General features: G+C 37.8%; 1 protein-coding gene and 1 pseudogene across 14 annotated transcripts in view; one reads left to right on the forward strand and one right to left on the reverse strand.

Moving 5' to 3' along the window:
• LOC128627868 (lysine-specific demethylase 6A-like) overlaps positions 1 to 26,818 on the forward strand; it is a 235,619-nt gene that overhangs the window by 103,867 nt on the left and 104,934 nt on the right. The window contains exons 1-2 of one of the 14 annotated variants that reach the window (XM_053668195.1): positions 2,039 to 2,177; positions 5,579 to 5,614. The exons of the other annotated variants lie outside the window; for them this stretch is intronic. Of the exons in view, the coding sequence (XP_053524170.1) occupies positions 5,603 to 5,614 (12 nt within the window). The 5' untranslated portion in view covers positions 2,039 to 2,177; positions 5,579 to 5,602. Of the gene's footprint in view, positions 1 to 2,038; positions 2,178 to 5,578; positions 5,615 to 26,818 lie in introns of those variants that run through there. 14 annotated transcript variants of the gene reach the window in all.
• Positions 15,404 to 17,512, reverse strand: LOC128627869 (serine/threonine-protein phosphatase 2A 56 kDa regulatory subunit alpha isoform-like; annotated as a pseudogene).

A 26,818-nucleotide genomic window follows, 5' to 3' on the forward strand; every position in this document is an offset into this window, starting at 1 on the left:
TTCTATTTATTCATTTTTAGAGGGGAATGGGAGGGAGAAACACCAGTGTGTGCTGTCCACTGGAGACCTGCCCTGCAACCCATAGGGAATGGAACCAGCCACCCTTTGGTTAGCAGGCCAGCTCTCAATCCACTGAGTCATAGCTGACATGGCTCATTTTTCAGAAAATTTAAATGAAGTATATCATTTATACTTTAAAGTATAGGAATTTAAAGTAAAGGAATTTAACACCAAAGTATATCACTATATACTTTAGGTTTGGGCAATTTTGAAACCTTATTTTTTTGAATTCTGTTTTAAGGAAAAAATTTTTTTATTTTATCTGAACATTGTTAGTATACATTTATTTATATTCTCCAATATTTGCAGAATCTGTGATGTTGAATAACAAAAATCTGTTATTCATTGTTTTACATACTCATAATTGTCTTGCTAGAGTTTATAAAATGTAGTGTCATTTTAGAAATACACCTACTTTATGGTTGGTATTTTATTACTTTCTGTTTTTTTTTCATATTACTTTATTTAGATTTAATTTATTTACTGTTATTATTGCTAATTTTTACATATATACTTAGGTCATCCAGTCAAGTAATTTTAAAGTAAATACAGTTTGATACATTGTATAGTTTTGATGTATGTTACTTCAAAATATTCTCTAATTTTAATTGATTTAATTTCTTTGGGCTATGGTTTCTGTAATGTGCCAATAATGATATAAGAATTTTTAATGTTTCTGTTACTGAGTTCCAGCTTACATGTGATGTTTACTCTTATTTTAATCTACTGGGTATTCTTACATTGCATCAGTCTTTCTAGATAGTCTAATTTGTGATCTTATTAGAAAGAACATTTTTTCATTGTTCTTGAATACCCTGTGCTAATGTGTAGAATTGTTTGTTGTAGGTGTTTTCTATATCCCTTTGTTTTTATTTTAAAATTATTGTCTAGTAAAACTAGTTTTAAGGGAAGTATGTTAATAGAATTAAACATAATTTTGTGTGTGACAGTCTGTACCATCCTTTTGATGAATGTTTTTAATAGATATAGTTATATTTTATTTTTAGTTTAAAATTTTATTCAGATATTTATTTCTTGATGAGAAATTTAATGTCATCATTAATCCTAGTAATGCTATTGGATTTTGATTATTTTGTTTTATCTTTGCTAATTAGTTAAGAATTTCTCTTTGTATTTTGCTTCCTAAAGTTTTGCTTGTGATGATTTAGTTCTTTATGATTTCTAGTTTGTATTTGTCATTTCTTGAATCTATCTTGTTCTTTTATGTAGTATGGAGATTATTTCTTTTTAAGTTTGGTTTTGCTGAGTTGTCTTTTTTCTTTTGTCTTCTCTGTATTAGTGTTACAGGTTTTCACGGTCTGTTTTTGTTTCTATGTATTTTCCACTTTACCTGTACATTTATGCTTATTTTTTCTCAGTTATTCTTCATTTGGATCTTTTTCTCTATCTCACCTGAAATTAAACCACTTGGAGTTCTTTTATCTCATTTTTTCCTTAAATTCTGCATGGATTCTTACATGGTTTCCAATTGTGTGCTAAAATTATTGTTTACTTTTTCTAGCATATTAATCAGTTATATTTTGAAGGTTAATGTTTGATGATTCCAATATCTGAATCTTTCGTTTTCATGTACATTTTCTTCTTAATGTTCACTTAAGTGTTTTCAATTTACTTTGAATTACTTACTGAATGCCAGACTACCTGTATGAAAGCATGCGTTGATTATTTCAGCTTTTGGGCTTGCTTAGTTTTCCTTTTTAACTCTCCACACAAATTTCTAGACTGGGAAAAGATTACCGTAATCTTGTGGAGAAATAACATGGTATGAAGTTCACCTTCTCATGTTATTAAGGACTGGTGTGATTCTATTATAATTTACCCTTTCTCAAAGTAGATGTATTATTACCCAGTAAAAGTGAGGTTCAGCTGCCTACCAGTACCCATATAGGCAAATCCTGGAAGGCAGGGTTCAAGATCAAGCTAGTCCAAGGCTACTCCCTGAGAATCGTTCTTCCCATTCAAAATACCATCCTTTGTCTTTGGGGATTGCAGGAGGCTGCTGAGTTGTACTCCAAGGACCTCATTTTCTCTCCTGACACTACTTGGGATCAAGCTCTCCCTCCTTTTCCAGCCACCATTTGCATTTGACTTATAAGGTCAGCCATCCACACAGCACTCACAAATCCCTTGTCAGGGCAGCCAGGAAGTATCTCTCCCTTAGTTCACTTTAAGTAAACCAACCCTATGGGCCAGCCAGGTGCTCCAACTTCTAAGGGTTTCAAGAATCTGGCCCCCAACTCTATCTTTTTTCAGGCTACACTGAAAGGTCTTCACCAGACTAGAAGGAAGTAGAAGGCTTGTGCATGAGTCAGTCCCCCCCTCTCTAGTCCTGTGCATGTTTAGAACAATGGCTTCCTCTCGTCGGTGCCAAGTATGCTCTCTTAGTGTCATGAAGGGAAAGGCAAATACTTTGTCAGGCTGTCTTTTGTTGGCTCTCATTCTCTCCTTACTTAGTAATTACAACCATGAAGAAGTTGCAGTATATTTGATTAAATTTCTGGTTAGATTGTATAGGTAGTTTTCATTTTTAAATGAGATAAATTTTGCTATTTTTAATTCTAATTTTAGAGTTTCCACTTATCTGTTATTCCTGATTTAATAACCAGTTCTAGGCCATTAGAAAAAATAGACATGTTTTTTCTTGTATGAGAAGATACAGTAATCATGACTTCCGCCAAGATGGAGGCGTAGGTGGACACACTGCCTTCTCGCACAACCAAGTTTAAAGACAACAAAGTTTTAGCAACAAAACACAGACAAACCACAGAAAATTGAACTATATGGAAGTCTGACAACAACGAAAGATACAGTAATCATGCAATGTAATGAATATTATGCAGATAATAAAATAGACCTGAAATTAATTGCTTTTCTGGGAAGGGACAATGTCTGTCATGTGAAAAATTGAAGGTTGCTGGGATACATTCCTGGTTTGGTCACTTGTATGGAATGAGGATTTTGTCTGTAGTAAGTGTGTGTATAACAGACAACCAATTGATGTCTGTCTTCCACATCAATATTTCTCTCCCTCATTTCCTTGTTCCCTAACACTATCTCTAAAAATAAATGAAATCTGAAAAAACCCACAATAATTGCAAATATTTTTAAATCCATTGAGTACATTGCATTTCATGAGTTTATGATTGCAGTTATAATACTGGTCACCTTTACATGGTTTTAAAATCATCTCATAAATAATAAGTGTTCAACAGTAACAAATATTTGCTCTGCTTGTCTTTAATAAACTACACATCGGAGCAATTCAAATAGCTTTCAAGAGCAGATTTTCTACATATAAATATTCCAGTTAATAAATCATAATGGGAATGAAGTAGTAATGTGCAACCCTAAGATCGAAGAATGATAATCATGGAGTGAATATATCATGTGAGGATAATATAATAATGACATTACTTGGTAATCAAAAGACATACCATCATTTACAATTATTTCTTGCAAAAAAGTGAACCAGAAATCATCCCTAATAGTTTCTTCTAACTGGTTTACTGTAATAAACCAGGATAAAACCTTGCAGGATAAAAATGTAGCTTGTGTAGAGCATTTCTAAAAGTGTATTTTTAAGATTGGGGTAGAAATTCAGTTAAAGTGGTAGTGGGCATAGAAATGCTTTGATTCCTTGCACAACCAAAAGGATGAGAACCAACTTAAAAACAAGAATAGCCAGATAACCAAAGTGCATGGACATGACCTAAAGTGGGGGCATGCAGAAGGATAGCCATTCAGGGCTGAGAGGAAGATAGGGGAGAAAAACATTGGGACAACTGTAATAGCATGAGCAATAAAATATACTTTAAAAACAAAGTTGATGGTGGAAAAGGAAAGGTATCTTATGAAAAGGCAGTTTAAATGAGACATGACCAGATTGAGTGTCTGGATCTTGTTTAGGTCTTCAATAAATCAAGCATAAAAAGTCAAGTAAGAGAAACTACCTACAGTAGTGGTGTTCAGTTTTCATGCACAGTGGAGTTTAAAGTAAGTGTTGTCATTTTTAAAGGGCAGACTACTTAGGTTTTAGAAAATAGAGGTGTGTATCTTAAAAAGTTATGTTAGAAAGTTAGGAGCGGGTAAAACTTTTTAGTGGAAATAACCTGTCACACTCTGTGTGATAGGTCAACAAATTAATCCTTTCTGTAGTAGTTTTTCTTGATATAAACTGATGAGAAAAGTAATGTACTTCAGAGGTCTCTCTTAAAACTAATTTCTTTCATGTAACCATAAGAAAAATACACACAAACCTAAATGAGAAATACTTTTTAAAGTATCTGAAACTAAGAAAACTTTTATTAAGTTAATCACAAATAGGAATATATTTAAAACTCTCATTGTCCAGAAGTAGGAGAGGTAAGTATTGCCATGGCCAGAAACTCTGTATGTTTTATTCCATAAATTAAAACTTACGATTTTCATTTTCACCAGTAAGATTATTGATTGGGATATTGTGAGTATGTTGACTGTCTGACAGTAAATCATGATAGCATGTTGATTGCTACCATGTCTCAATTGATGTCTTGATTTAGTTGCTATCAAATTCATCTGGTCCGCCTCAATGTGGCGCGTCATCCACTGAGAAATCTCCAGCAAGAAACTTCAAAACCACTTTTGACACATTCAGTCAGTCACAGCACCTTCTCCATACCCTCCACAAAACTTTTTTGTGTGTATCAGGTGCAGTTTTATCATTCTTAAAATAATAAACCATACCATGTTAACATTATTGCTTATTTTTTCAGTCTTCATTATTAAAATGGCTATATAAACTGCACTAATTATGATTTTTTTCTTAAATGCATGCTGATATGATATGTCTGGAATGAACTTAGAGGTAACTTACCACTACCAGAGCAATCTTACAGAACACTAACTTTTTTGCCCAACTTAAAATAATGTGATGTCTTGGAACACTAAAAAGAAAAAGAAGCCCTGGCTGGTGTAGCTCAGTGGATTGAGCGCGAGCCTGCGAACCAGACAGTCGCGGTTCGATTCCCAGTCAGGGCACATGCCTGGGTTGCACACCAGTTCCCTGCAGGCCAGTTCCCAGCAGGGGACACACAAAAGGCAACCATACATTGATGTTTCTCTCCCTCTCTCCTTTCCTTCCCCTCTAAAGATAAATAAATAAATAAATCTTTAAAAAAAAAAAAGAAAGAAAAATAGGGACATTGGATAGAGTATGAACTTCAGTAACTATTATCATGTATTCATATTGGTTCATTTGTTGTCATAAGTATACCATTCTAATGTGATATCAAAACCAGGGGTAATTTTATAGCTGTATTTTAATTAATATGTTTATATTTTTCTAGAATTGAGGAAAAATTGTTGTAAGATAAAAATTTAATTGATAAAATACAGGAGAATATATTACTGATCAAAGACTAATGGAGTTCATTGGCAGCAGATACACCCAACAAGAAATGTGAAGTCTGTCATGTAAAATATTAACAGTATTGATCATGAATTTGAATCTTGCTTTCAGATATTCCAAGAACAGGAATAAGTGATGAAAAATAAGGTTTTTATCATTCTTCTTTTTATTTTTTTATTTTTATGACATGCTTTTGAATTTTGTTTTTGTTCCAATACAGTTTTCTGCCTTTTCCCCTAACCTGTCCCCTCCAGCCATCCCACCTCTCTCTGGAGTTTCCTCCCCCCTCCCCCCACCACCCCAGATTTCGTCCATGTGGCCTTTGTAGTTGTTCCTGTAAACTCTTCATTATTTTCCCTCACAATCCCCACCCCTCTTCACTCTGGTTACTCTCTGTTCTTAATTTCAATGTCTTTGGTTATATTTCACTTGCTTATTTATTTTGTTCCTTGGGTTCCACTTAAAGGTGAGATTATATGGTATTTGTCTTTCACTGCCTGGCTTATTTCACTCAGCATCATGCTCAGTAGTTCCACCCATGCTGTTGCAAAGCGTTGGAGCTCCTTTTTTCTTTCTGCTGCATAGAATTCTGTTGCGTATATGTACCATAATTTTTTGATCCATCTCTTTCCTGATGGGCACTTACATTGCTTTCAGCACTTGGCTATTGAAATTGTGTTGCTCTGAACATTGGGGTGCATAGATTCCTTTCAATTGCGTTTCTCGGTTCTTAGGTTATAATCCCAGCAGTGGAATTGGCAAAACAAAAGGAAGTTCCATTTTTAGTTTACTAAAATTCCATACTGTTTTCCAATGGTTGCACCAGTCTGGAATTGCACCAACAGTGCACTAGGGTTCCCTTTCCTCCACAACCTCTCTAACATTTGTTGTTTGTTGCTTTGTTTATGATGGCCATTCTGACCAGTGTGAAGTGATATCTCATAGTGGTTTTAATTTTCATCTTTCTGATGGCTAGTGATACTGAGCATCTTTTCATATGTCTTTGGGCCCTTTATATGTCCTCCTTGGAGAGGTATCTGTTCATATCCTTTGCCCATGTTTTAACTGGGTTGCTTGTCTTCTTAGACTGGGTTGCTTGTTTTAATTGGGTTGCTTGTCTTCTTAGAGTGGAGTCATGTGAGTTCTGTATATACTTTGGAGATCAAATCCTTGTTTGAGGTATCATTAGCAAATATGGTTGGTTCTATTTTCACTTGAATGCTGGTTTATTTTTTAGCAATGCAGAAGCTTTTTGATTACATCCCATTTTTTTATTCTTTCCTTTATGTCCCTTGCTCTAGGGGACATGTCAGTGAAGATATTACTGTGTGGAATATCTGAGATTTCCCTGCCTGTGTTCTCCTGATGGACTTTTATGGTATCACAACTTTTATTTAAATCTTTATCCATTTAGAATTTATTTTTGTGTATGGTGTAAGGTGGTGATCAAGTTTTGTTCCATTTTTTTCCATGTAGCTGTCCAGTTTTCCCAGCACCATTTGTTGAAGAGGCTATTTTGACTCCATTTTATGCTTCTTCCCCCTTTGGCAAGTATTAATTGACCATAGAGACTTGGGATTGTTTCTGGGTTCTGTATTCTCTTCCACCGGTCCATGTGTCTGTATCTGGTACTTAATGCCAATACCAGGCTGTTTTGATTACAGCAGCCTTGTAATACAGCTTGGTGTCTGGTATTGTGATCCCTCCTACTTCATTCTTCTTTCTCAAAATTGCTGCAGCTATTCGGGGTCATTTATGGTTCCATATAAATTTCTGAAGTGTCTGTTCTATGTCTGTGAAATACAGCACTGGTAGTTTAATAGGTATATCATTGAATCTGTAAATCGCTTTCGGTAGTATGGACATTTTGATAATGTGAGCTCTTCCAATCCATGAATATCATATATGTTTCCATTTGTTTGTATCTAGTTAATTTTTTTCTTCAATCTTGTGCAGTTTTCTGAGTACAGGTCTTGACCTCTTTTGGTTAGGTTTACTCCTAGGTATTTTAGGAGTAAAATACTCCTAAATACTCCTATTTTTCTTGTTGCTATATCAAATGGGATTTATTTCCTCATTTCTGTTTCTGATATTTCATTGTTAGTGTACAAAATGCCTTTGATTTCTGAATATTGATTTTGTATCCCCTGTTTTGCCAAATTCATTTATTAGGGTGAGTGAGTAGTTTTTCTAGTGGAGTCTATAGAATTTTCTATGTACACTGTCATGTTATCTGCAAATAATGACATTTTTGTTTTCTCCTTTCCAATTTGGTTGCCTTTCATATACTTTTCTTGTCTGATTTTTATGGCTAGGCCTTCCAGTACTATGTTGAATAGACATGGTGAAAGTGGACTTCCTTCTCTCGTTGTTGATCTTAGTGGGAAAGCTTTTAGTTTCTGCCCATTGAGTATAACATTGGCTGTAGGTCTCTCATATATGTAGGTCTCTCTCTTTATTATGTGGAGGAATGCTCCCTCTATTCCCACTTTTCTAAATGTTTTTATCATAAATGGCTGCTGTACCTTATCAAACACTTTTCTCACATCTATTGGTATGATCATGTAACTTTTGTCTTTGCTTTTATGTTTATTGATTTGTGAATATTATTCCATCCTTACATCCCTGGGATGAATTCCACTTAATCATGGTGTATGATCCTTTTATGTATTGTTGGATGTGGTTTGCCAATATTTTGTTGAGGGCTTTATGTTCATCAGAAACATTTACCTGAAATTTTCTTTCTTTCTTTTTTTTTTTTTTTTGAAGGTATTATCCCATTTTATTTTTTTTTTTTAATATTTTATTTATTTACTTTTAGAGAGAGGGGAAGGGAAGGAGAAAGAGTGGGAGAGAAACATCAATGTGTGGTTGCCTCTCGTGAGTTCCCTGCTGGGAACTGGCCTGCAACCCAGGCATGTGCCCTGACTGGGAATCAAACCGCGATACTCTGGTTCGCAGGCCCGCGCTCAATCCACTGAGCTATGCCAGCCAGGGCTCCCATTTTATTTTTTATTTTTTTTTAAATTAATTTATTTTTTTAAATTGATTATGCTGTTACAGTTGTTCTATTCCCCCCTTCATTCCCCTCCACCCTGCCCCCCAACCCCACCATTACCCCCCTTTAGTTTATGTCCATGTGTCTCAAGTCCTTTAGGTTCTATATTTCCCATGCTATTCTTGCCCCCCCATCTATTTTCTATCTACTGTCTATGCTACTTATTTTCTGTACCTTCTCCCCTCATCTCCTCCTCCCACTCCCCTGTTGCTAACCCTCCCCATGATCTTCATTTCTATATTTCCACTCCTGATCTAGCTGTTCTTTTAGTTTGCTTTTGTTTTAGGTGTGGTTGTTAATAACTGTGAGCTTGTTGTTCTTTCACTGTTCATGTTTCTTTAACTTCTTTTCCTTAGATAAGTCCCTTTAACATTTCATATAATAAGGGCTTGGTGATGATGAACTCCTTGAATTTGATCTTATCTGAGAAGCACCTTATCTGTCCTTCCATTCTAAATGAAAGTTTTGCTGGATAGAGCAATCTTGGATGTAGGTCTTTGGATTTCATGATTTGGAATATTTCTTTCCAGTCCCTTCTTGCCTGTAAGGTCTCTTTTGAGAAATCTGCTGACAGTCTGATGGGGACTCCTTTGTAGGTGATTGTCCCCTTAGCTCTTGCTGCTTCTAGGATTCTCTCCTTCATTTTAATTTTGGCTAATGTAATTATGATGTGCCTTGGTGTGTTTCTTCTTGAGTCCAACTTTTTTGGTACTCTCTGGGCTTCTTGGATTTCTTGGAAGTCTATTTCCTTTGCCAGATTGGGGAAATTTTCTTTTATTATTTGTTCAAATAGTTTTTCCACTGGTGGTTGTGTCTTTCCCCCTTCTGGTACCCCTATAATTCGGATATTGGAACGTTTAAAGATGTCCTGGAGGTTCCTAAGACTCTCCTCATTTCTTTGAATTCTTGCTCCTTGACTCTTTTCTGTTTGGCCATTATTTGGTTTCTTCTGGTCCACTCCATTGATTTGAGTCCCAGTTTCCTTTTCATCTCTATGGGTTTCCTGTGGAATTCCATTCATTTCCCTTAATTTAGCCTTCATATGTTTCTCTAATTTGTGGCTATAATCAACCAGATCTGTTAGGAAGCTGATGACCAGTGTTTTAAACTGTGCGTCTGAGAGTTTTGCTATTTCTTCATCGCTTAGATTTATCTCTGGGGCTTTGAGGTCTCCCTGCGACATTTTTGGTCTGTTCTGGCCCTTTAAATGTGAGAAACTGCGCCTTGGACTCCCAGGTCGCTGGGTTGTGACGCTGTATGTGGGGGCGTGGTCAGAGCGGGGAAATGGCGGCACCCTCTATCGCTGCTACGGCCGGTCCAACCGCCCACTCCCTCGCTCGCGCGCAATTAGGCAACCGAAGTCAACTCGCTGCACGGCCTCCCCACTGTCTCCTCTGCAGTCGCTCACCCGGTGGGTTGCTCGGTCGCTCACTAGGTCCAATCCTGGGTTTGGAACCCGTGCGTCTGGATTCCGCGCCCGTGTCCGACCGAGCCTTCCCTTGCAGCTCCTCACCAGACGCCGGTTTCGCCCCTTACCGGTCGGGCTGAAGAATTTGTTGTTAGCGGACTTCAGAAAAGTTCAGTTTTCCGTGTTCTGGTTGTGTTTTCTGATGCTAATATTTAGTTGTCCCTAAACTTGGTTGTGTGAGGAGGCACGGCACATCCACCTAAACCTCCATCTTGGCGGAAGTCTTGAAATTTTCTTTCTTTGTTGTGTCTTTATCTGGTTTTGGAATTACAGTGATGCTGGCTTCATAAAAATTGTTTGGGAGTCTTCCATCATTTTGGGTTTGTTGGAGTAGTCTGTGAAGAATGGGAGTTAGCTCTTCCTTAAATGCTTTGTAGAATTCTCCTGTGAAACCATCTGGTCCAGGGCTTTGGTGTGTCAGGAGTTTTTTTATTACTGCTTTAATTTCATCAGTTGTTACTGCTCCGTTCAAACTTTCTGCTTCCTTCTCATTTCATTTTGGGAGATTATATTTTTTCATAAATTTGTCCATTTCATCAAGGTTTTCAAATTACTTGGTATGTAGTTCTTTATACTAATACCTTATAATCCTTTTTATTTCTGTGGTGTCAGTTGTAATCTCTCTCCTCTCATTTCTTCCTGTGTCTACTTTGGCCCTCCCTCTTTTTTTTCTTTTTTTAAAATATATTTTTATTTTATTGATTATGCCATTACATTTGTTCTATTTCCCCCTTCATTCCCCTCCATCCTGCACACCCCCTCCCCCACCATTCCCCCCCTTTAGTTCATGAACATGTGTCTCAAGTTCTTTAGATTCTATATTTCCCATACTATTCTTGCCCTCCCTCCTATCTTTTTTCTACCTACCATCTGTGCTACTTATTTTCTGTACCTTCTCCCCCCTTCTCCTTCTCCCACTCGCCTGTTGCTAACCCTACAGGTGATCTTCATTTCTATGGTTCACTCCTGATCTAGCTGTCCTCTTAGTTTGCTTTTGTTTTAGGTGTGGTTGTTACTAACTGTGAGTTTGCTGTCCTTTCACTGTTCATCTTTTTTATCTTCTTTTTCTTAGATAAGTCCCTTTAACATTTCATATAAGGGCTTGGTGATGATGAACTCCTTGAACTTGATCTTATCTGAGAAGCACTTTATCTGCCCTTCCATTCTAAATGAAAGTTTTGCTGGATAGAGCAATCTTGGTTGTAGGTCTTTGGATTTCATGACTTGGAATACCTCTTTCCAGCCCCTTCTTGCCTGTAAGGTATCTTTTGAGAAATCCACTGACAGTCTGATGAGGACTCCTTTGTAGGTGATTGTCCCCTTAGCTCTTGCTGCTTCTAGGATTCTCTCCTTCATTTTAATTTTGGCTAATGTAATTATGATGTGCCTTGGTGTGTTCCTTCTTGGGTCCAACTTCTTTGGGACTCTCTGAGCTTCCTGGATTTCCTGGAAGTTTATTTCCTTTGCCAGATTGGGGAAGTTCTCCTTCATTATTTGTTCAAATATGTTTTCCACTGGTGGCTGTGCCTTTCCCCCTTCTGGTACCCCTATAATTGGGATGTTGGAGCATTTAAAGATGTCCTGGATGTTCCTAAGACTCTCCTCATTTCTTTGAATTCTTGCTTCTTGACTCTTTTCTGTTTGGCCATTATTTGCTTTCTTCTGGTCCACTCCATTGATTTGAGTCCCAGTTTCTTTTTCATTGCTATTGGTTTCCTGTGCAATTCCATTCATTTCAATTAGTTTCGCCTTCATATATTTGTCTAATTTGTGGCTATAATCAACCAGTTCTGTGAGGATCCTGATCACCAGTGTTTTAAACTGTGTGTCTGAGAGTTTTGCTATTTCTTCATCGCTTAGATCTATAGGCTCTGGGGTTTTGAGATCTTCTTGCGCCATTTTTGGTCTGTTCCCGCCCTTTAAGTGTGAGAAGCAGGCCTTGGACTCCCAGGTTGCTGGGTTGTGACAATGTATGTGGCGGCGTGGTCAGAGCAGGGAAATGGCGACCCCTCTGCTGTTTCTCACAGCTTGGTGAGGAGCAGAGCCTTAGGTGGTTCACCTGGGCCGGGCCACTCAGAGTGGCTGGGTTATGACGCTGTATGTGGAGGTGGGGTCAGAGCAGGGAAATGGCGGTGCCCTCCACTGCCGCTTGCTGCGGGGACCCTCCGGCCCCCGATGCAGCCGCCCACTCCCTCGCCTGTCCACCTGCGTTTCGCACAAACGCGCGACCACAGTCAACACGCAGCCCCGCTCCCCGCTGTCTCCCCCGCAGTAGCTCACCTGGTTGCTCACTCAGTCGCGCACTAGATCCAACCCTGCCCTGGATTCCGCGTGTTTGGATTTCGTGCGCCTGAGTCTGTCTGACCGAGTCCTCCTGTGCAACCCCGCTTCACCAGCTGCTGGTTTCGCCCCTTACCGGGCAGGCTGAAGAATTTGTTGTTAACAGACTTCCGAAAAGTTCAGTTTTCCGTGTTCTGGCTGTGTTTTCTGTTGCTAATATTTAGTTGTCTCTAAACTTGGTTGTGTGAAAAGGCACGGAACATCTACCTGTTCCTCCATCTTGGCGGAAGTTCTGTAAATGTTTCTGTGTTCCAACTGCTGTGTGAATTGACAGTTCTCCAGTCTTACTAGCTCTGCTGCCTTTCAGTACTAAAACAACCACACTGAACCTATCCATAACTCTGGACTCTGTGACCTCAGCTGAAAGCAAGAGTCACACATCTCTTCCTTTAAATCAAAAGCTGGGAAAAATCAAGCTCAGTGAGGGAGGCACATTGAAAGGGACACACCACTGCCCTAAAACTAGTTGTTTTGCACAAAATCAGTTACACAAGCTCTGAATGCTAAGGGAAAGGGTTTGAAAGAATTTAAGAGTGCTACTCCAGCGAAGACTGAAATGATATGAATGTGAAAGACTTACTGCTGCACAGGAGGCTTCAGTGGTCTGCAGAGAAGATCCAAGAGCCTCAGCACTGCTTGAAGCCAAAGCCTACTTCCACTCAAACTCCCATCACTCTTTAGTTCTGTGAAGGCTGACAGCAGTGAGCAAGCCGCAGGGGAAAAGCTTGAAGCTAGCAGAGTTTGGCTAAAGAGGAATATAACCAAGATCAGAGCAGAATTAAATGACGTGGAGATTAAAAGAACAATTTTAGGGTCGATAAATTCAGAAGGTGGTTCTTTGAAAAGGAAAACAAAATCAACAAGCCTTTAAGCAGACTTTTCAAGAAAAAAAGAGAGAGGACCCAAGAAATCAAAATCAGAAGGGAAAAGTTGAGATTACACTGATGTCACAGAAATCGATAGTGTAAGAAATTACTATAAATAAGTATATGCCAAAATTTTTTGAAAACTTGGATGGAATGGACAAATTTCTAGAAATGTATATAGTCTTCTAAAACTGAATGTAGAAGAAGCAGGAAGCCTGAACAGATAGAAACAGCTGGTGACATTGAAGCTACAATCAAAAATCTCCTGATGTACAAAAGTCCTAGACTGAGTGGTTCACTAGAGAATTTTAAAAACATTTAAGTAAGACCTAAACCCTATCTGTCACAGATTATTCCCCCCGAAACCCAAGAAGATGGAAGACTCCCACACTCTTTTTATGAAGCCAGCATCATTCTAATCTTAAAACCAGATAAAGACACAAGAAAGGAAGAAAACTTCATGCCAATATTGCTGATGAACAGAGACACTAAGGTCCTCAACAAGATATTGTCAGACTTTATGCAGCAATATGTTAAAAAGAATATACACTGTGATTAAGTGGTTTTCATCCCAGGGATGCAAGAATGGTACAATATATGCAAATAAATAAACTTAATACATCACATAAACAAAAGCAAAGACAAAAATTCTGTGATCATATTAGTAGATTCAGAAAAAGCATTCCATGAGGTTGAGTACCCATTTATGATAAAAACCCTCAGTGAAGAGGGTGTAGTGTGAGCATACATCATTATAATAAAGTCCAAATATGAGAAAAACACAGCCAACATCATACTCAATGGTCAAAAAATTAAAGCTTTCCCACTAAGACCAGGAAAGGATGTCCACTTTCAACACTTCTGTTCAACAGTGTTGAACACCCTAGCCACAGGGATCAGACATGAAGAAATAAAAGGTGTCTAAATAGGATAGAAGGAATTAAAACTGTCATTGTTGGGAGAAGACATGATTTTGTACCTAGAAAATTCTATAGGATCCAGAAAAAAACTACCTGATCTGATAAGTGCATTTGGCAAAACAAGTATATAAAATCAGTATTCAAAAATAGAAGCTTTTTTGGTCCACCAACAATGAACTATTAGACACATCAGGAAAAAGATCCCATTTGCTGTAGCAACAAGAAAAATATATTACCTAAGAATAAAACCTAACCAATGAGGTAAAAGACCTGTAGTCAGAAACTCTACAACACTGAAGAAAGAAATTAAGGAAGACACAAAAAAATGGAGGCATATATCCTGTTCATGGACTGGAAAAATTAACATCACCAAAATGTCCATAGTTCCAAAAGCAATTTATAGATTCAACCCATTCCTGATGAAATATGAATAACATATTGCATAGGTATACAAGAAACATTTCAAAAGTGTATATGCCACTATAAACAACTCCAGATGACCACAGCAATTTTGAGAAAGAAAAAGTAAGAGGGATCACAGTGCCTCACATGAAACTATTAGAAGGCCAAATTCATCACAATAGTACGGGTTTGGGGTAGGAACAGACACACAAAAAATGAAGCAGAACAAAGAGCCCAAAAATAAACTCAAATTTTTATGGTCAATTAAATTTCAGCAGCGGGTGGAAAAACATAAAACGGAGTACAAATAGTCTCCCAACAAATGTAACTCAACTATCTACTTAGATCATACACAAAAATAAACTTAGGATGGAATACAAAAAATATGTAAGTCACGACACCATAAAAGTCCTACAGGAGAACATAAACAGGAAAATCTCAGGTCTTTCCATACATCAGTATTTACACCAATATGATCCATAGAGGAAGGGACATAAAAGAGTGAACAAATGGGAACTCCTCAAAGTGAAAAGCTGCATGGCTGAAGAAAACATTAGTGAAGTAAATAGGGAACCAACCATTTGGGAAAATATATTTGTAAATGATACCTCAGACAAGGGTTAGATCTTCAAAATATATAAAAACTCACAAGACTCCATCACACAAAGAACAAACAACCCTATTAAGAAATGGATAAAGGAGCTGAACAGATAATGTCTCCAAGGAGAATATACAGAGGTCCCAGAGACATAAAAGGATGCTTAGCATCACTAATCTCAACAGAGATGCAAATGAAAACCACAATGAGATTCCATTTCACTCTGGTCCATTAGGGTTTTCAGCACTTTGTAGACTACTGCTAAAAACCTTAATGGTTAGATTTCAGTGTTCCTTGGGGATTTTGTACAAGCTGCCAGTGAGAATTGGCAGAATTCTATCATCATTCTGCTCAATCAGATGGAGAATGTATGTATTCATTATTCCAGGAGAAAAATGCAGAAACAATGCAGTTTCTGCAACCTGTAAATGAGAACTGGGTACACACTTGGATATTTGCTTTAAAAAGTACTCTTCAGTCTTTTGAACTGTGATGGTTAAGTGACATCTAAGATTTCTTCAGTATCTTCTAAAAACATCATCTCTTTTTTGACATAATGTTTTTGGTCAAAATTTTAATAATCCTCTGATAACCAGTTCTGTTAGTCTTGTATCTTTCTCCGGGACCACACAGTACACTAGCTTGAGTATAAAACAAAGCTAGTCTTTCTGCACCTATTCCTGCACTATGCATAGCAATAAGGACCTTCATTAGAAATTGTTTATGTTCTGTTTTCAGTGGCAATGCATAGCCATTGATAATACTTCCTAGTATTTCCAGGAGTTCAGCTATACCATTGAAATGTTTTATTTTATAGGTAAATCTGAGTGAAATGTTAATTTGTTTTCTGATGAATGGTCTTAATCCAAGAAATTTGCTATAAATTTGAGGCAGAACAGTCTTTAGGAAGTCACATTCCCAGGGATCTTGTTTATCAAAAAGATCTGGGAGCTTTTGTATAAATTTCCGATCAGTGTACCACTTTGCAGTGCTAGGCTGGAAATCAAGGCTCTGCAAAAATCTTAACAATTCATAAACCAATTGTATGTGAGATCAAGAACCCTCACTTGTGGGTTCATCCTGTTCTGGATTAAAATCTGGACTATAACTTGGATGAAGAATATGGAAGAAATTAGCACTGATTGATTCTTTTTACTATATCAGAATACACTGATTCAGCGAGTACCCCATGATTAGTTGGAATGTAGACAACCAGTTCATTCAGTGCTGCTCTTTTAATTTCTTTGTTCTTGAAGTCTGAAACAGAGTTCATGAAATCAAACAGTATCTAACACTGTTGCACCTTCTGGCAGAAGAGCTCTTATTCATTTGAAATGCTATCTACTCAGAGCCACTCTCTCTGGGCTCTGTTTTGGAGTTGGCAGCTTGAGGGGCACCAGTAGTGAGAAAAAGACAGGCTGAGGTATCTGGGATCAAGGCAAGCAGAAGCCATTGTGCCTTCTCTCTAATGTTTGTTTTGCATGCATGCTGATACTCATCCTTGCTCCCTCCCTTCCCCCCTCTTAAAAATAAATAAAATCTTTAGGAAATAGAGCTTATAAAACAAACAAAGTCCTGGCCTATGTGGCTTAGGGGATTGAGTGCTAACCTGGGAACTGAAAGGTCGCCAGCTGAATTCCTAGTCAGAGCACAAGCCTCAATTGTGAGTAGATCCCTGGTTGGGGTCATGTGAGAGGTGGCCGGTTGATTTCTTCTCCCCTCTCTTTCTCTCCCTTCTCCTCTCTCTAAAAAGATATAAAATCTTAAAAAATACCTTATCAATGCATGCTGATATGACAGCTGTCACAGTACAATTTGTTAAAATTGTCTGGAATAAAGTTAAAGACAACTAAGCACTACTAGAGCTATTGAACAGGAAAATAAAATTTGGCCAACCCAGTAGTTACTACAGTATTTTTAACTGTAATTCCCAGGTTATAATATACATCCGCAAAACTATTTTTAACTAATAAAGGGTTTAGTTAAAACATTTGTACTTTTTCATCCATTTACCTCTTTCAACCCCCAACCTCTCTTGACACTTAATAACAAGTCTGTCTTGTGCATCTGTGTTTCAATTTTGTTTATTTACTCTTTAAATTACACATATAGGTGAGATTATATGTCATTTCTCTTTCTCTGACTGACTTACTACACTGAACATACTACCCTATAGGTAAGATTTTATTCTTTCTGTGGACAACTAATGTTCTGTTGTGTAAAAGTACCACAACTTTTTTAACCATTCATCTCTTGATTAACACTTCTTTTTTGCATTTATCTATATGATCACATGATTATTATCCTTTATTTTGTTAAGGTAGTATATTCATTAGTTGATTTGCAGCTATTGAATGAAACTTGCATCCCAGGAATAAATCTTACTTGATCATGATTGAGATCTTTTTAATGTATTAATAAATATGGTTGCTAACATTTTGTTGACCATTTTTGGACTGTTATCATTAAAGAATTGGATGTAATCTTTTTTCTTTGTAGTTTATTCATCTGGGTTTGCAGTCAGGACAATGATGGCCTGCTAAAATCAGCTTGGTGTCAACACCTTTAGAAATGTTTGGAATTGAGATAGATACATGTTAGATGTTCCATGAGAGTTATTAAAATTCACCTGTGTGAATTGCTTTTCAGAATATTTAGTAAGATCAAGTGTAGTGTCTGATCTTACCAGCTTAAAATTTACTTGTGAAGTCATGTGATACAGACCTTTTATTGGCTTAAAGTTTTTTTATTATTGTTTCAATTTTATTTTCATAATCAGTTCAGATTTGTTTCTTATAACCATAGTCTTAGAAGATTGTAAATTTCTAGGAATCTATGTGTTTCTTCCAAATTGTTCGATTTATTTCCATATAATTGTTTATATTATGTTCTTTAAATTTTTTGTTTCTGTGGTATCCATTGTGAAATGTTTATGAATATTGCTTGTCTTTTTGGAGAACCACCTCTTTTATTGATTATTTTTGTTTCTTGAGGTTCACCTGTAATGCTGTAATTTTTCATCTTAGTATTTTACCATATTCTATAGATAGTGGTGTTTTGTGTTTTCATTTTTATTCATCTCATGGTATTTTTTTATATTTTTTCTTTTCACTGTTAACCTATTTACTGTTTAGTAACATTATTTAGCATACATGTAATTTTGTGGTTTTCAGTGTTACTCTTAACTGATATATGTTCATACCATTGTGTTTGGAGAGGGTACTTCATATGGTTTCAAACTTCTGAAAATTTATTAAGCACTGGCTAGTGTTGCTCCATGGATTGAGTGCTGGCCTGCAAGCCAAAGGTCACTGGTGAAGTTCCCAGTCAGAGCATATGCCTGGGCTGCAAGCTGGGTCCCCATTTGAGACTGCCTGAGAGACAATTTCACATTGATATGTCCCTCTCTTTCTCCCTCTCTTCCCCTTTCTAAATATAAATAAATAAAATATTTTAAAAATAAAAAAAATTACTGGTATTTTTCTTGTGTACTAACATGTTTTCTATTTTAGAAAGTATTTCATGTGCCCTTTAAAAGAATATATATTCTGCTGCACTTATGGCCTTGGTTATATTTAGGTATGTTCCTTTTGCTCCCACATTGGTGAGAGTTTTTATCATAATTGGGTGCTGGATTTTATCAGATCTTTCTGCTCTGCAATAATGATACAATTATTTCGATTTTATCCTTCAGTTTTTTTAGTGGTAAATCACATTTATAAATTTATGAATGTTGTACCAATTTCTAATTCCTGTAATAAATCTTTTGATGATATATGATCTTTTTTGAAATTTTATTTATTTGTTAAATATATCATATCCCCTATTTTCTACCTACCGTCTATGCTTATTCTCTGTACCTTCTCTCTGCTTCTCCTCCTCCCACTCCCCTAACCCATTAGGTGATCTCCATTTCTATGGTTCTGCTTCTGCTCTAGCTGTCTGCTTAATTTGCTTTTGTTTTAGGTGTGGTTGTTAATAACTGTGAGTTTGCTGTCCTTTCACTGTTCATGTTTTTTGTCTTCTTTTTCTTAGATAAATGCCTTTGTCGTTTCATATAATAAGGGCTTGGTGATGATGAACTCCTTGAATTTGATCTTATCTGAGAAGCACTTTGTCTGTCCTTCCATTCTAAATGAAAGCTTTGCTGGATACAGCAATCTTGGTTGTAGGTCTTTGGTTTTCATGACTTGGAATACCTCTTTCCAGCCCCTTCTTGCCTGTAAGGTCTCTTTTGAGAAATCAGCTGACAGTCTGATGGGAACTCCTTTGTAGGTGACTGTCCCCTTAGCTCTTGCTGCTTCTAGGATTCTCTCCTTCATTTTAATCTTGGCTAATGTAATTATGATGTGCCTTGGTGTGTTCCTTCTTGAGTCCAACTTCTTTGGGACTCTCTGAGCTTCCTGGATTTCCTGGAAGTCTGTTTTCTTTGCCAGATTGGGGAAGTTCTCCTTTATTATTTGTTCAAATATGTTTTCCACTTGTGGCTGGATTCCTCTTTCCCTTCCGGTACTCCTATAATTCGGATGTCGGAGCATTTAAAGATGTCCTGGAGGTTCCTAAGACTCTCCTCATTTCTTTGAATTCTTGCTTCTTGACTCTTTTCTGTTTGGCCATTATTTGCTTTCTTCTGGTCCACTCCATTGATTTGAGTCCCAGTTTCCTTTTCATTGCTATTGGTTTCCTGTGCAATTCCATTCATTTCAATTAGTTTCGCCTTCATATATTTGTCTAATTTGTGGCTATAATCAACCAGTTCTGTGAGGATCCTGATCACCAGTGTTTTAAACTGTGTGTCTGAGAGTTTTGCTATTTCTTCATCGCTTAGATCTATAGGCTCTGGGGTTTTGAGATCTTCTTGCGCCATTTTTGGTCTGTTCCCGCCCTTTAAGTGTGAGAAGTGGAGCCTTGGACTCCCAGGTCGCTGGGTTGTGATGCTGTATGTGGGGGCGTGGTCAGAGCTCGGAAATGGCGACCCCCTCTGCTGTTTCCAGCCGCTGGGTGAGGAGCAGAGCCTTAGGTGGTTCACCAGGCCAGGCCACTCAGAGTGGCTGGGTTATGACGCTGTATGTGGAGGTGGGTTCAGAGTGGGGAAATGGCGGCGCCCTTTGCTACCACTTGCCACTTGCTGTGGGGACCTGCTGGGTCCTGGTCCAATCGCCCACTCCCTCCCTTGTCTATCCGCTCACCAATGTGTGACCACAGTCAACCCGCAGCCCTGCTCCCTCGCTGGTTCCCCGCAGTTGCTCACTTGGTTGCTGGCTCGGTCGCTCACTAGATCCAACCCTGCGCCTGGATTCCGAGCACCCGAGTCTGTCTGACAGAGTTTTCCTGTGCAACCCTACTCCACCAGCTGCTGCTTTCACCCCTTACCGGTCAGGCTGAAGAATTTGTTGTTAACAGACTTCCGAAAAGTTCAATTTTCTGTGTTCTGGCTGTGTTTTCTTTTGCTAATATTTAGTTGTCTCTAAACTTGGTTGTGTGAGAAGGCATGGCCTATCCACCTATGCCCTATGCCTCCATCTTGGCGGAAGTCCTTGAATTCTTGTTTCTTCATTCTTTTCTGTTTGGTAATTATTTTCTTCCTTCTGGTTCGCTCCCTTGCTTTGAGTCCCAGTTTCCTTTCCATCACTATTGTTTTCCTTTGCATTTCCCTTCATTTCAGTTAGTTTAGACTTCATTTGTTTCTCTAAATTGTGACTAAAATCAACCAGTTCTATGAGCATCCTGATCAGCAGTGTTTTGAATTGCGCATCTGACAGGTTGGCTATCTCTTGGTTACCTAGAGATAACCAAGAATTGCGCATCTGACAGGTTGCCTATCTCTTGGTTACTCTTGAGTTATCGGCTCTGTAGCTTTGAGTTCTTATAGAGCCATGTTTTGGTCTGTTCGCGCCTGTTATGTATGAGGAGGAGAGCCTTAGGTGTTCACCAGGGCAGGGCCGCCCAGATCATTGGTTTGTGACGCTGTGTGTCAAAGAGGGGCAATGGAGGTCCCCACTGCTTCTTCCTGCCGCTGTGGCCTGCGCAGCCTGTCTCACTGCTCACTCCTTCACTGGTTTATCTGCAGGCGAATGTGTGACCGTGATCAGCCTGCCGTCTTGCGCCCTCACTGGGGCCACCTGTTGCTACCCTGCACCTGGGATCCTCCCAGGGCTGCCTGCTGTCCTTGGTTGGGGAATCTTTCCTGCCTGACCTGCTCTGCTGCTGGCTCTGCCCTTTTTATCGGAGTGGCTGAGTGGTTAGTTGTTGTCGGGCTTCGGACTTGGTATGATTCAATTTTATGTGTTTTGCATGCATTTGTGTTACTAAAACTATGTTGTCTTTAAACTTGGTTGTGGGAGAAGACACAGTGTTTCCACCTACACCTCCATCTTGTTGGAAGTCTGATATATGATTTTTTTGACACATTTCTTTCTTCTGTTTCCTAATATTTCATTGAGTATTTTAGCATTTATGTCCTCAGGAACATTGGCCTATAATTTGGAATTAGGATAATGAGACTTTGTAAATTAGGATTGGGAGCTTTTCCTCTTCTTGAATTTTAAGAAATAGATTGATGAGAGGTGTTAGTTTTTCTCAAAATGTTTGAATAAATTCTCTTGTGAGCCATCTGGTTCAGGGCTTTTGTTTTTTGGGAGGTTTTGATTACTCTTCAATTTCACTGGGGTATAATTTGCCTATTCACATTCTCTGATTCTTCCTGATTTGAGTTTTGGAAGATTCTGTGTTTCTAGGAATTTATCCATTTTATTCAGTTTGTCCACTTTGTTGGTATATAGTTGTTCATTATATTGGTGTCAATTGTTACTTCTTTTTCATTTAAAAGAAGTTATGGTTACTTGTTTTGGGGTGATTCTATTTATTTGGGTCTGTTCTCTTTGTTTCTTGTTGACTCTGGTTAAAGGTTTGTCAAACTCATTTATCCTTTCAAGGAACCAGCTCCTGGATTCACTGATTGTATTATTTTTGTAGACTCTGTTATTTTTATTTCTCCTGTGATGTTTTTCATTTCCTTCCTTCTGCTCACTTTGGGCTTTGTTGTTCTTTTTAAAAATCCTTTAAATGTGAAGTTAGATTGTAAATATGAGCTTTTTATAGATCTATAATGCTGTGGGTTTCCCTCAGAATTGCTTTCCCAGTGTCCCACAGATTTTGGATTTTTGTGTCCTAATTTTCATTTGTGTCCAGGTATTTTTTCATTTTTTTGTTGATCTCATTGTTGACCCTTCATTGTTTAATGTGTTTAGCTTCCATGTCTCTGTGTTTTTTCCAGTGTTTTTGTGATTGATTTCTAGTTCATAACATTGTGGTCAGAGAAGATTCTTGATAGGCTTTCAAGCTTCTTATATTTATTAAAATTTGCTTTGTGTCCTAGCATGTGCTCTACCCTAGAAAACATTCCATATGTATTTGAAAAGTATGTATATTCTGTTACTTTGGGGTGAAATGCTCTGAAGATATCAATTAAATGATTTTGATCTAGTGTGTCGTTTAAGGCTCGTGTCTCCTTGTTGATTTTCCATCTGGAAGATCTATCCATTGAAGACAATAGGGTGTTAAAATCTCCAACTATGCTGTATTTCTGTCAATCTCTCCCTGTATGTCCATCAAGATTTCCTTTACGTATTTGGTTGCTCCTAAGTTAAGTGCACAGTTGCTTACTAGGGTTCTACTCTATTGTCGGATTGTTCTCTTTATCATCATTAGTGTCCTGTGTCTCTTACTGTAGCCTTGGTTTTAAAGTCTCATTTTTTCAGGTGTAACTACTGATACCCCAGCTTTTTTTTTCCTTTTCATTTGCATGAAATATCTCTTCCAACCCTTTATTTACAGTCTATATGTATCTTTTAGTCTTAGATAGGTCTTGTGGAGACACATATATGGCTCATGTTTTCTTATTCATTCAGCTACCCTGTGCCTCTTGGTTGGAGCATTTAAGCTTTTGACATTTAAGGTGGTTATCGGTGGATACATATTTAGTGTTGATTTATTGTTATACTATTTTCCTCTTCTCCTTCCTTCTTCCTCTTCCTCCACCTTGTCCTCATCTTCTTCTTCTATTCTTAAAGCAAGCCCTTTACCATCTGTTACAGTACTGGTTTTGGTGTTAACAAACTCCTTTGGCTTTTTTTTATCTGAGGAGCTCCTTGTTTCTCCTTCAGTTTTCAATGATAGCCTAGGGGGTTAAAGTAGACTTGGCTGTAGTTTTTTGCTTTTCATACCTTGAATATTTTATATCACTCACCTCTGGCCTGAAATGTTCTTGTTATACCCATCCAGTGACAGTCTAATTAGTGCTTCCTTGTAGGTAACTACTTGCTTTTCTCTTGCAGCTTTTGGATTCTCTCTTTGTCTTTAAGCCTTGCAATTTTAATTTTGATGTGTCTTAGTGTGGTCTTCTTTGGGTCCAACTTGTTTGAGACTCTGCAAGCTTCATGGACTTGTATGTCTTTTTACTTCACCAGATTATGGAATTTACCAGTCACTTTTTACTCAAATGTGTTCTCAATTTCTAGCTTGCTGTCTTCTCCTCCTGGTATTCTGGTGAAGTAGATCTTGTTACATTTTATGTTGTCTATGTTTCTTAAGCTCTCCTCATCTTTTTAAATGTTACTTTCTTTTTGCTGCTCTGTCTGGGTGGGGTTTTTTTTCTCCTTTGTCTTGCCATTTCTGATTTCATCCCCTGCTTCATCTAACCTACTGTTTATTCCTTCTAGTGTATTATTTATTTCAGATATTGCATTCTTTATTTATACTAATCCATTTTTATAGTTTCTGTGTCTTGCATGTTTTCAAGTATCCTTATAACTGTAAACTCTCTGATAAATTGCTTGCCTTCATTTTATCTCATTCTTCTGGAAAATTCTCTTGTTCTTTCATTTGGGATCTATTTCTTTGTCATCCCATTTTAATTTCTCCCTTATATTTTCTGCCTTAGCTATTAAACTAATCAGCCACTAAACAAATCAGTTGTTAATCTAATCAGACTTTAATCAGCAGCCTACCTTAAACTCCACAGGAAGGGGCAGAGTAGTTGTGTAGGTGGGAGTATTGCATCCTTTCAGACAGACATTTATAGAGGAGTGCCTGCCTGCCTGAGCGAGATGCCTAAGCACAGGGATCCTTGTGTCTGCTCTGTGAGCTCTCTCCCTAGAACCACCAATGCCTGACTCCTCAGGCATCTCTAGTCCACTCTGCCCTCTCTTGCTGGAGCCTAGGGTAAGTGGCTGCAAATAAAACTTTATGCATTGGCATTTATGCATTGGCATCTTTGTGTCCCCAGCCATCTTTCTGTGGCAGACAGAAACTCTGCTGCTCTGCACAAGTGGATGTTATCTGGGTTCATTTTAAGCCCTGGTTTGGTAGCCCAAGGAGCCAAACTTGGGGTTTAGACCCCACACTTGTGTGGGCTAACTCCCCAGCTGCTGAAATATCCCTCCAGAACTTCAGCTGCCATCCATAGGAGCCCAGCCATCCCTCTCATGTCCCTTCTTCACTTCCTGTCAGTCTCATTGTGGGGATCTGGCTTCTTCCATCTGGCTGTTGTTATAAGGCTTCTGTCCAGCTAGTGTTCCATTGGTTATTCAGAATGATTTCTCTACAATTTTGTTGTAATTCCATTTTCATGCTCGGAGGAGGTTCATGTAGCTTTCATTTACTCCATAACCTTCTTAGATTTCAGTCTTTTTTAAATGCATTTTGCTACTATATGTCTTTTCATCTGAGTGTTTAACATATTTATATTTAAAATAATTATTGATAGATATGTATTTATTACCTTTCTGTTATTTCAAGTTTATGTTCCTTTTTTCATCTTTAAAACTTCCCTTTAACATTTCTTATATATACTAGTTAATTGGGGAGGTACTCCTTTAGCTTTCTCTTGTCTGAGAAGCTCTTTATTTCACTTTTAACTTTAAATGCTTGCCTTGCTGGGTGAAGTAATCTTAGTTGTAACTCCTTGTGTTTTTGTCTCTGTGCATATTTACTGACAAATCCTTCTGGTCTGAAATATTTCCACTGAGAAAATAGCTGACAATCTTAAAGGAGATCCCTTGTCAGTTACTCTCTTTCTCTTCTTGTTTTTATGATTCTGTCTTTGTGTTGAACCTTCAGCATTTTAATCTTTGTTGTACGTCTCTCTGAGTTTATCTTGTTAGGGACTTTCTGTGCTTCATATACTTGTGTGGCTTTTTGCTTCAACAGATTAGGAAAGTTTTTGATTATTTTTTTAAATAGGCTGTAACCCTTGTTATCTCTCCTGTCTTCTGTTACCCACAAATGTGGTTCCACTTAATGTTGTCTCAGAAGTCCTTTAAACTATCCTCATTTTATTGTTGATTGATCTGATTTGGTGTTTTCTCCTAACTTGTCCTCCGTATTACTGATATGATCTTCTGCCTCATCTATCCTACTGCTGAATTATTCTAGCGTATTCTTCATCTCAATATTGTATTCTTCATTTCTGATGAGATCTTTTTAACTTTTTTTCTTTTCCTTGACTATCCCGATATTCATTATTTTGAATTACGCACTTAGTAGATTGCTTGCCTTTGTTTCATTTAGGTTTTTTTTCCTGGCACTTTGTCCTGTTTTTCCCCCCACTTTTGATATGTTTCTTTGTCATCATATTTTGTTTGCCCCTCTGTATTCATTTCTATGTCCTGTTGCTTATTCTTCACGTGGTGCCAGTATGTAATAGTGTCATATGACCTATCTGTAGGTGGAGTTGACTATACTACCTGACTGATAATTTACTTGGGCCACAGTATATGAACTTCTCTGTGCAGTCTGACTTCATGAAACTACTCACCCCATCAGCTTCTGTCCAGATTTTACCTTCCTTTTTACTGTAATGCTTATTAAGTTCATTGTATTGTGTTCTAATGTTGTCTGAAGTTAGCCACCAGATATGTTGGTTTGGATAACGCTTGTGTGTGCTTTCCATGCTGGTCAATGTCAAAGGCTGTCTGTGACTGGCCTTAGTCTACCTGTTAGGAACTACAGGGTGATCCATGTTTGGTAGTTGCCTATGTTGTGCAGGAGGTAAAAGGAGGGGGCCAAGGTGGACACTGAGGTTACGTACCACCAGTATTATGCCATTGACCAATGAGTAGAAGACTCACGGCACATTGAGACCCACTGCCACATATGGGCTGCCCCTGAAGCTTGAAACTTGAAAATTAGCTTTTGTTTTTCCTGTCACCACCCAGCCAATAAGCAGAGATAAGCTGATTTTTTGTGGGCACTTTTTTTGAAATAACAGGTATAACAAGATGGCAGTATATACACCCTAAAACTCATCTTAATTTCTCACCACAAGATGCCCTTTTTATAAGGAGAAGCAGAAGTAGGTAAGGAATTTGGGGAAAAAAGATTAATCATATAAGAAGTACAAAACTGCAGTGACTTTTATAGTATTTCCCTATTTGTTGATAGACAATTCTTTATCTGCATCACAGAAGTTTATTCCATAGAATATTATGTCTCAGAGATCATCTTGATAGCTTGCAGACCACCTGGGACACAAAGGTTGAACTGCATGTCCACATACTGGAGGCACATAGGTCATTCATTACAGTTCCTGGAATGACAGCTTTCCAAATGCATTAGTCACTTAAGCCTACAACTAAAGCTAAAATCTTTTATCTCTTAAATTTCCCTATCATTCCCCATTGTTAGTTTTTAATTATCTC

The sequence above is a fragment of the Artibeus jamaicensis genome, unplaced genomic scaffold (genome assembly GCF_021234435.1).
Source record: "Artibeus jamaicensis isolate MK-2021 breed Jamaican fruit bat unplaced genomic scaffold, CSHL_Jam_final contig_478, whole genome shotgun sequence".
NCBI classification, from domain to species: domain Eukaryota; kingdom Metazoa; phylum Chordata; class Mammalia; order Chiroptera; family Phyllostomidae; genus Artibeus; species Artibeus jamaicensis.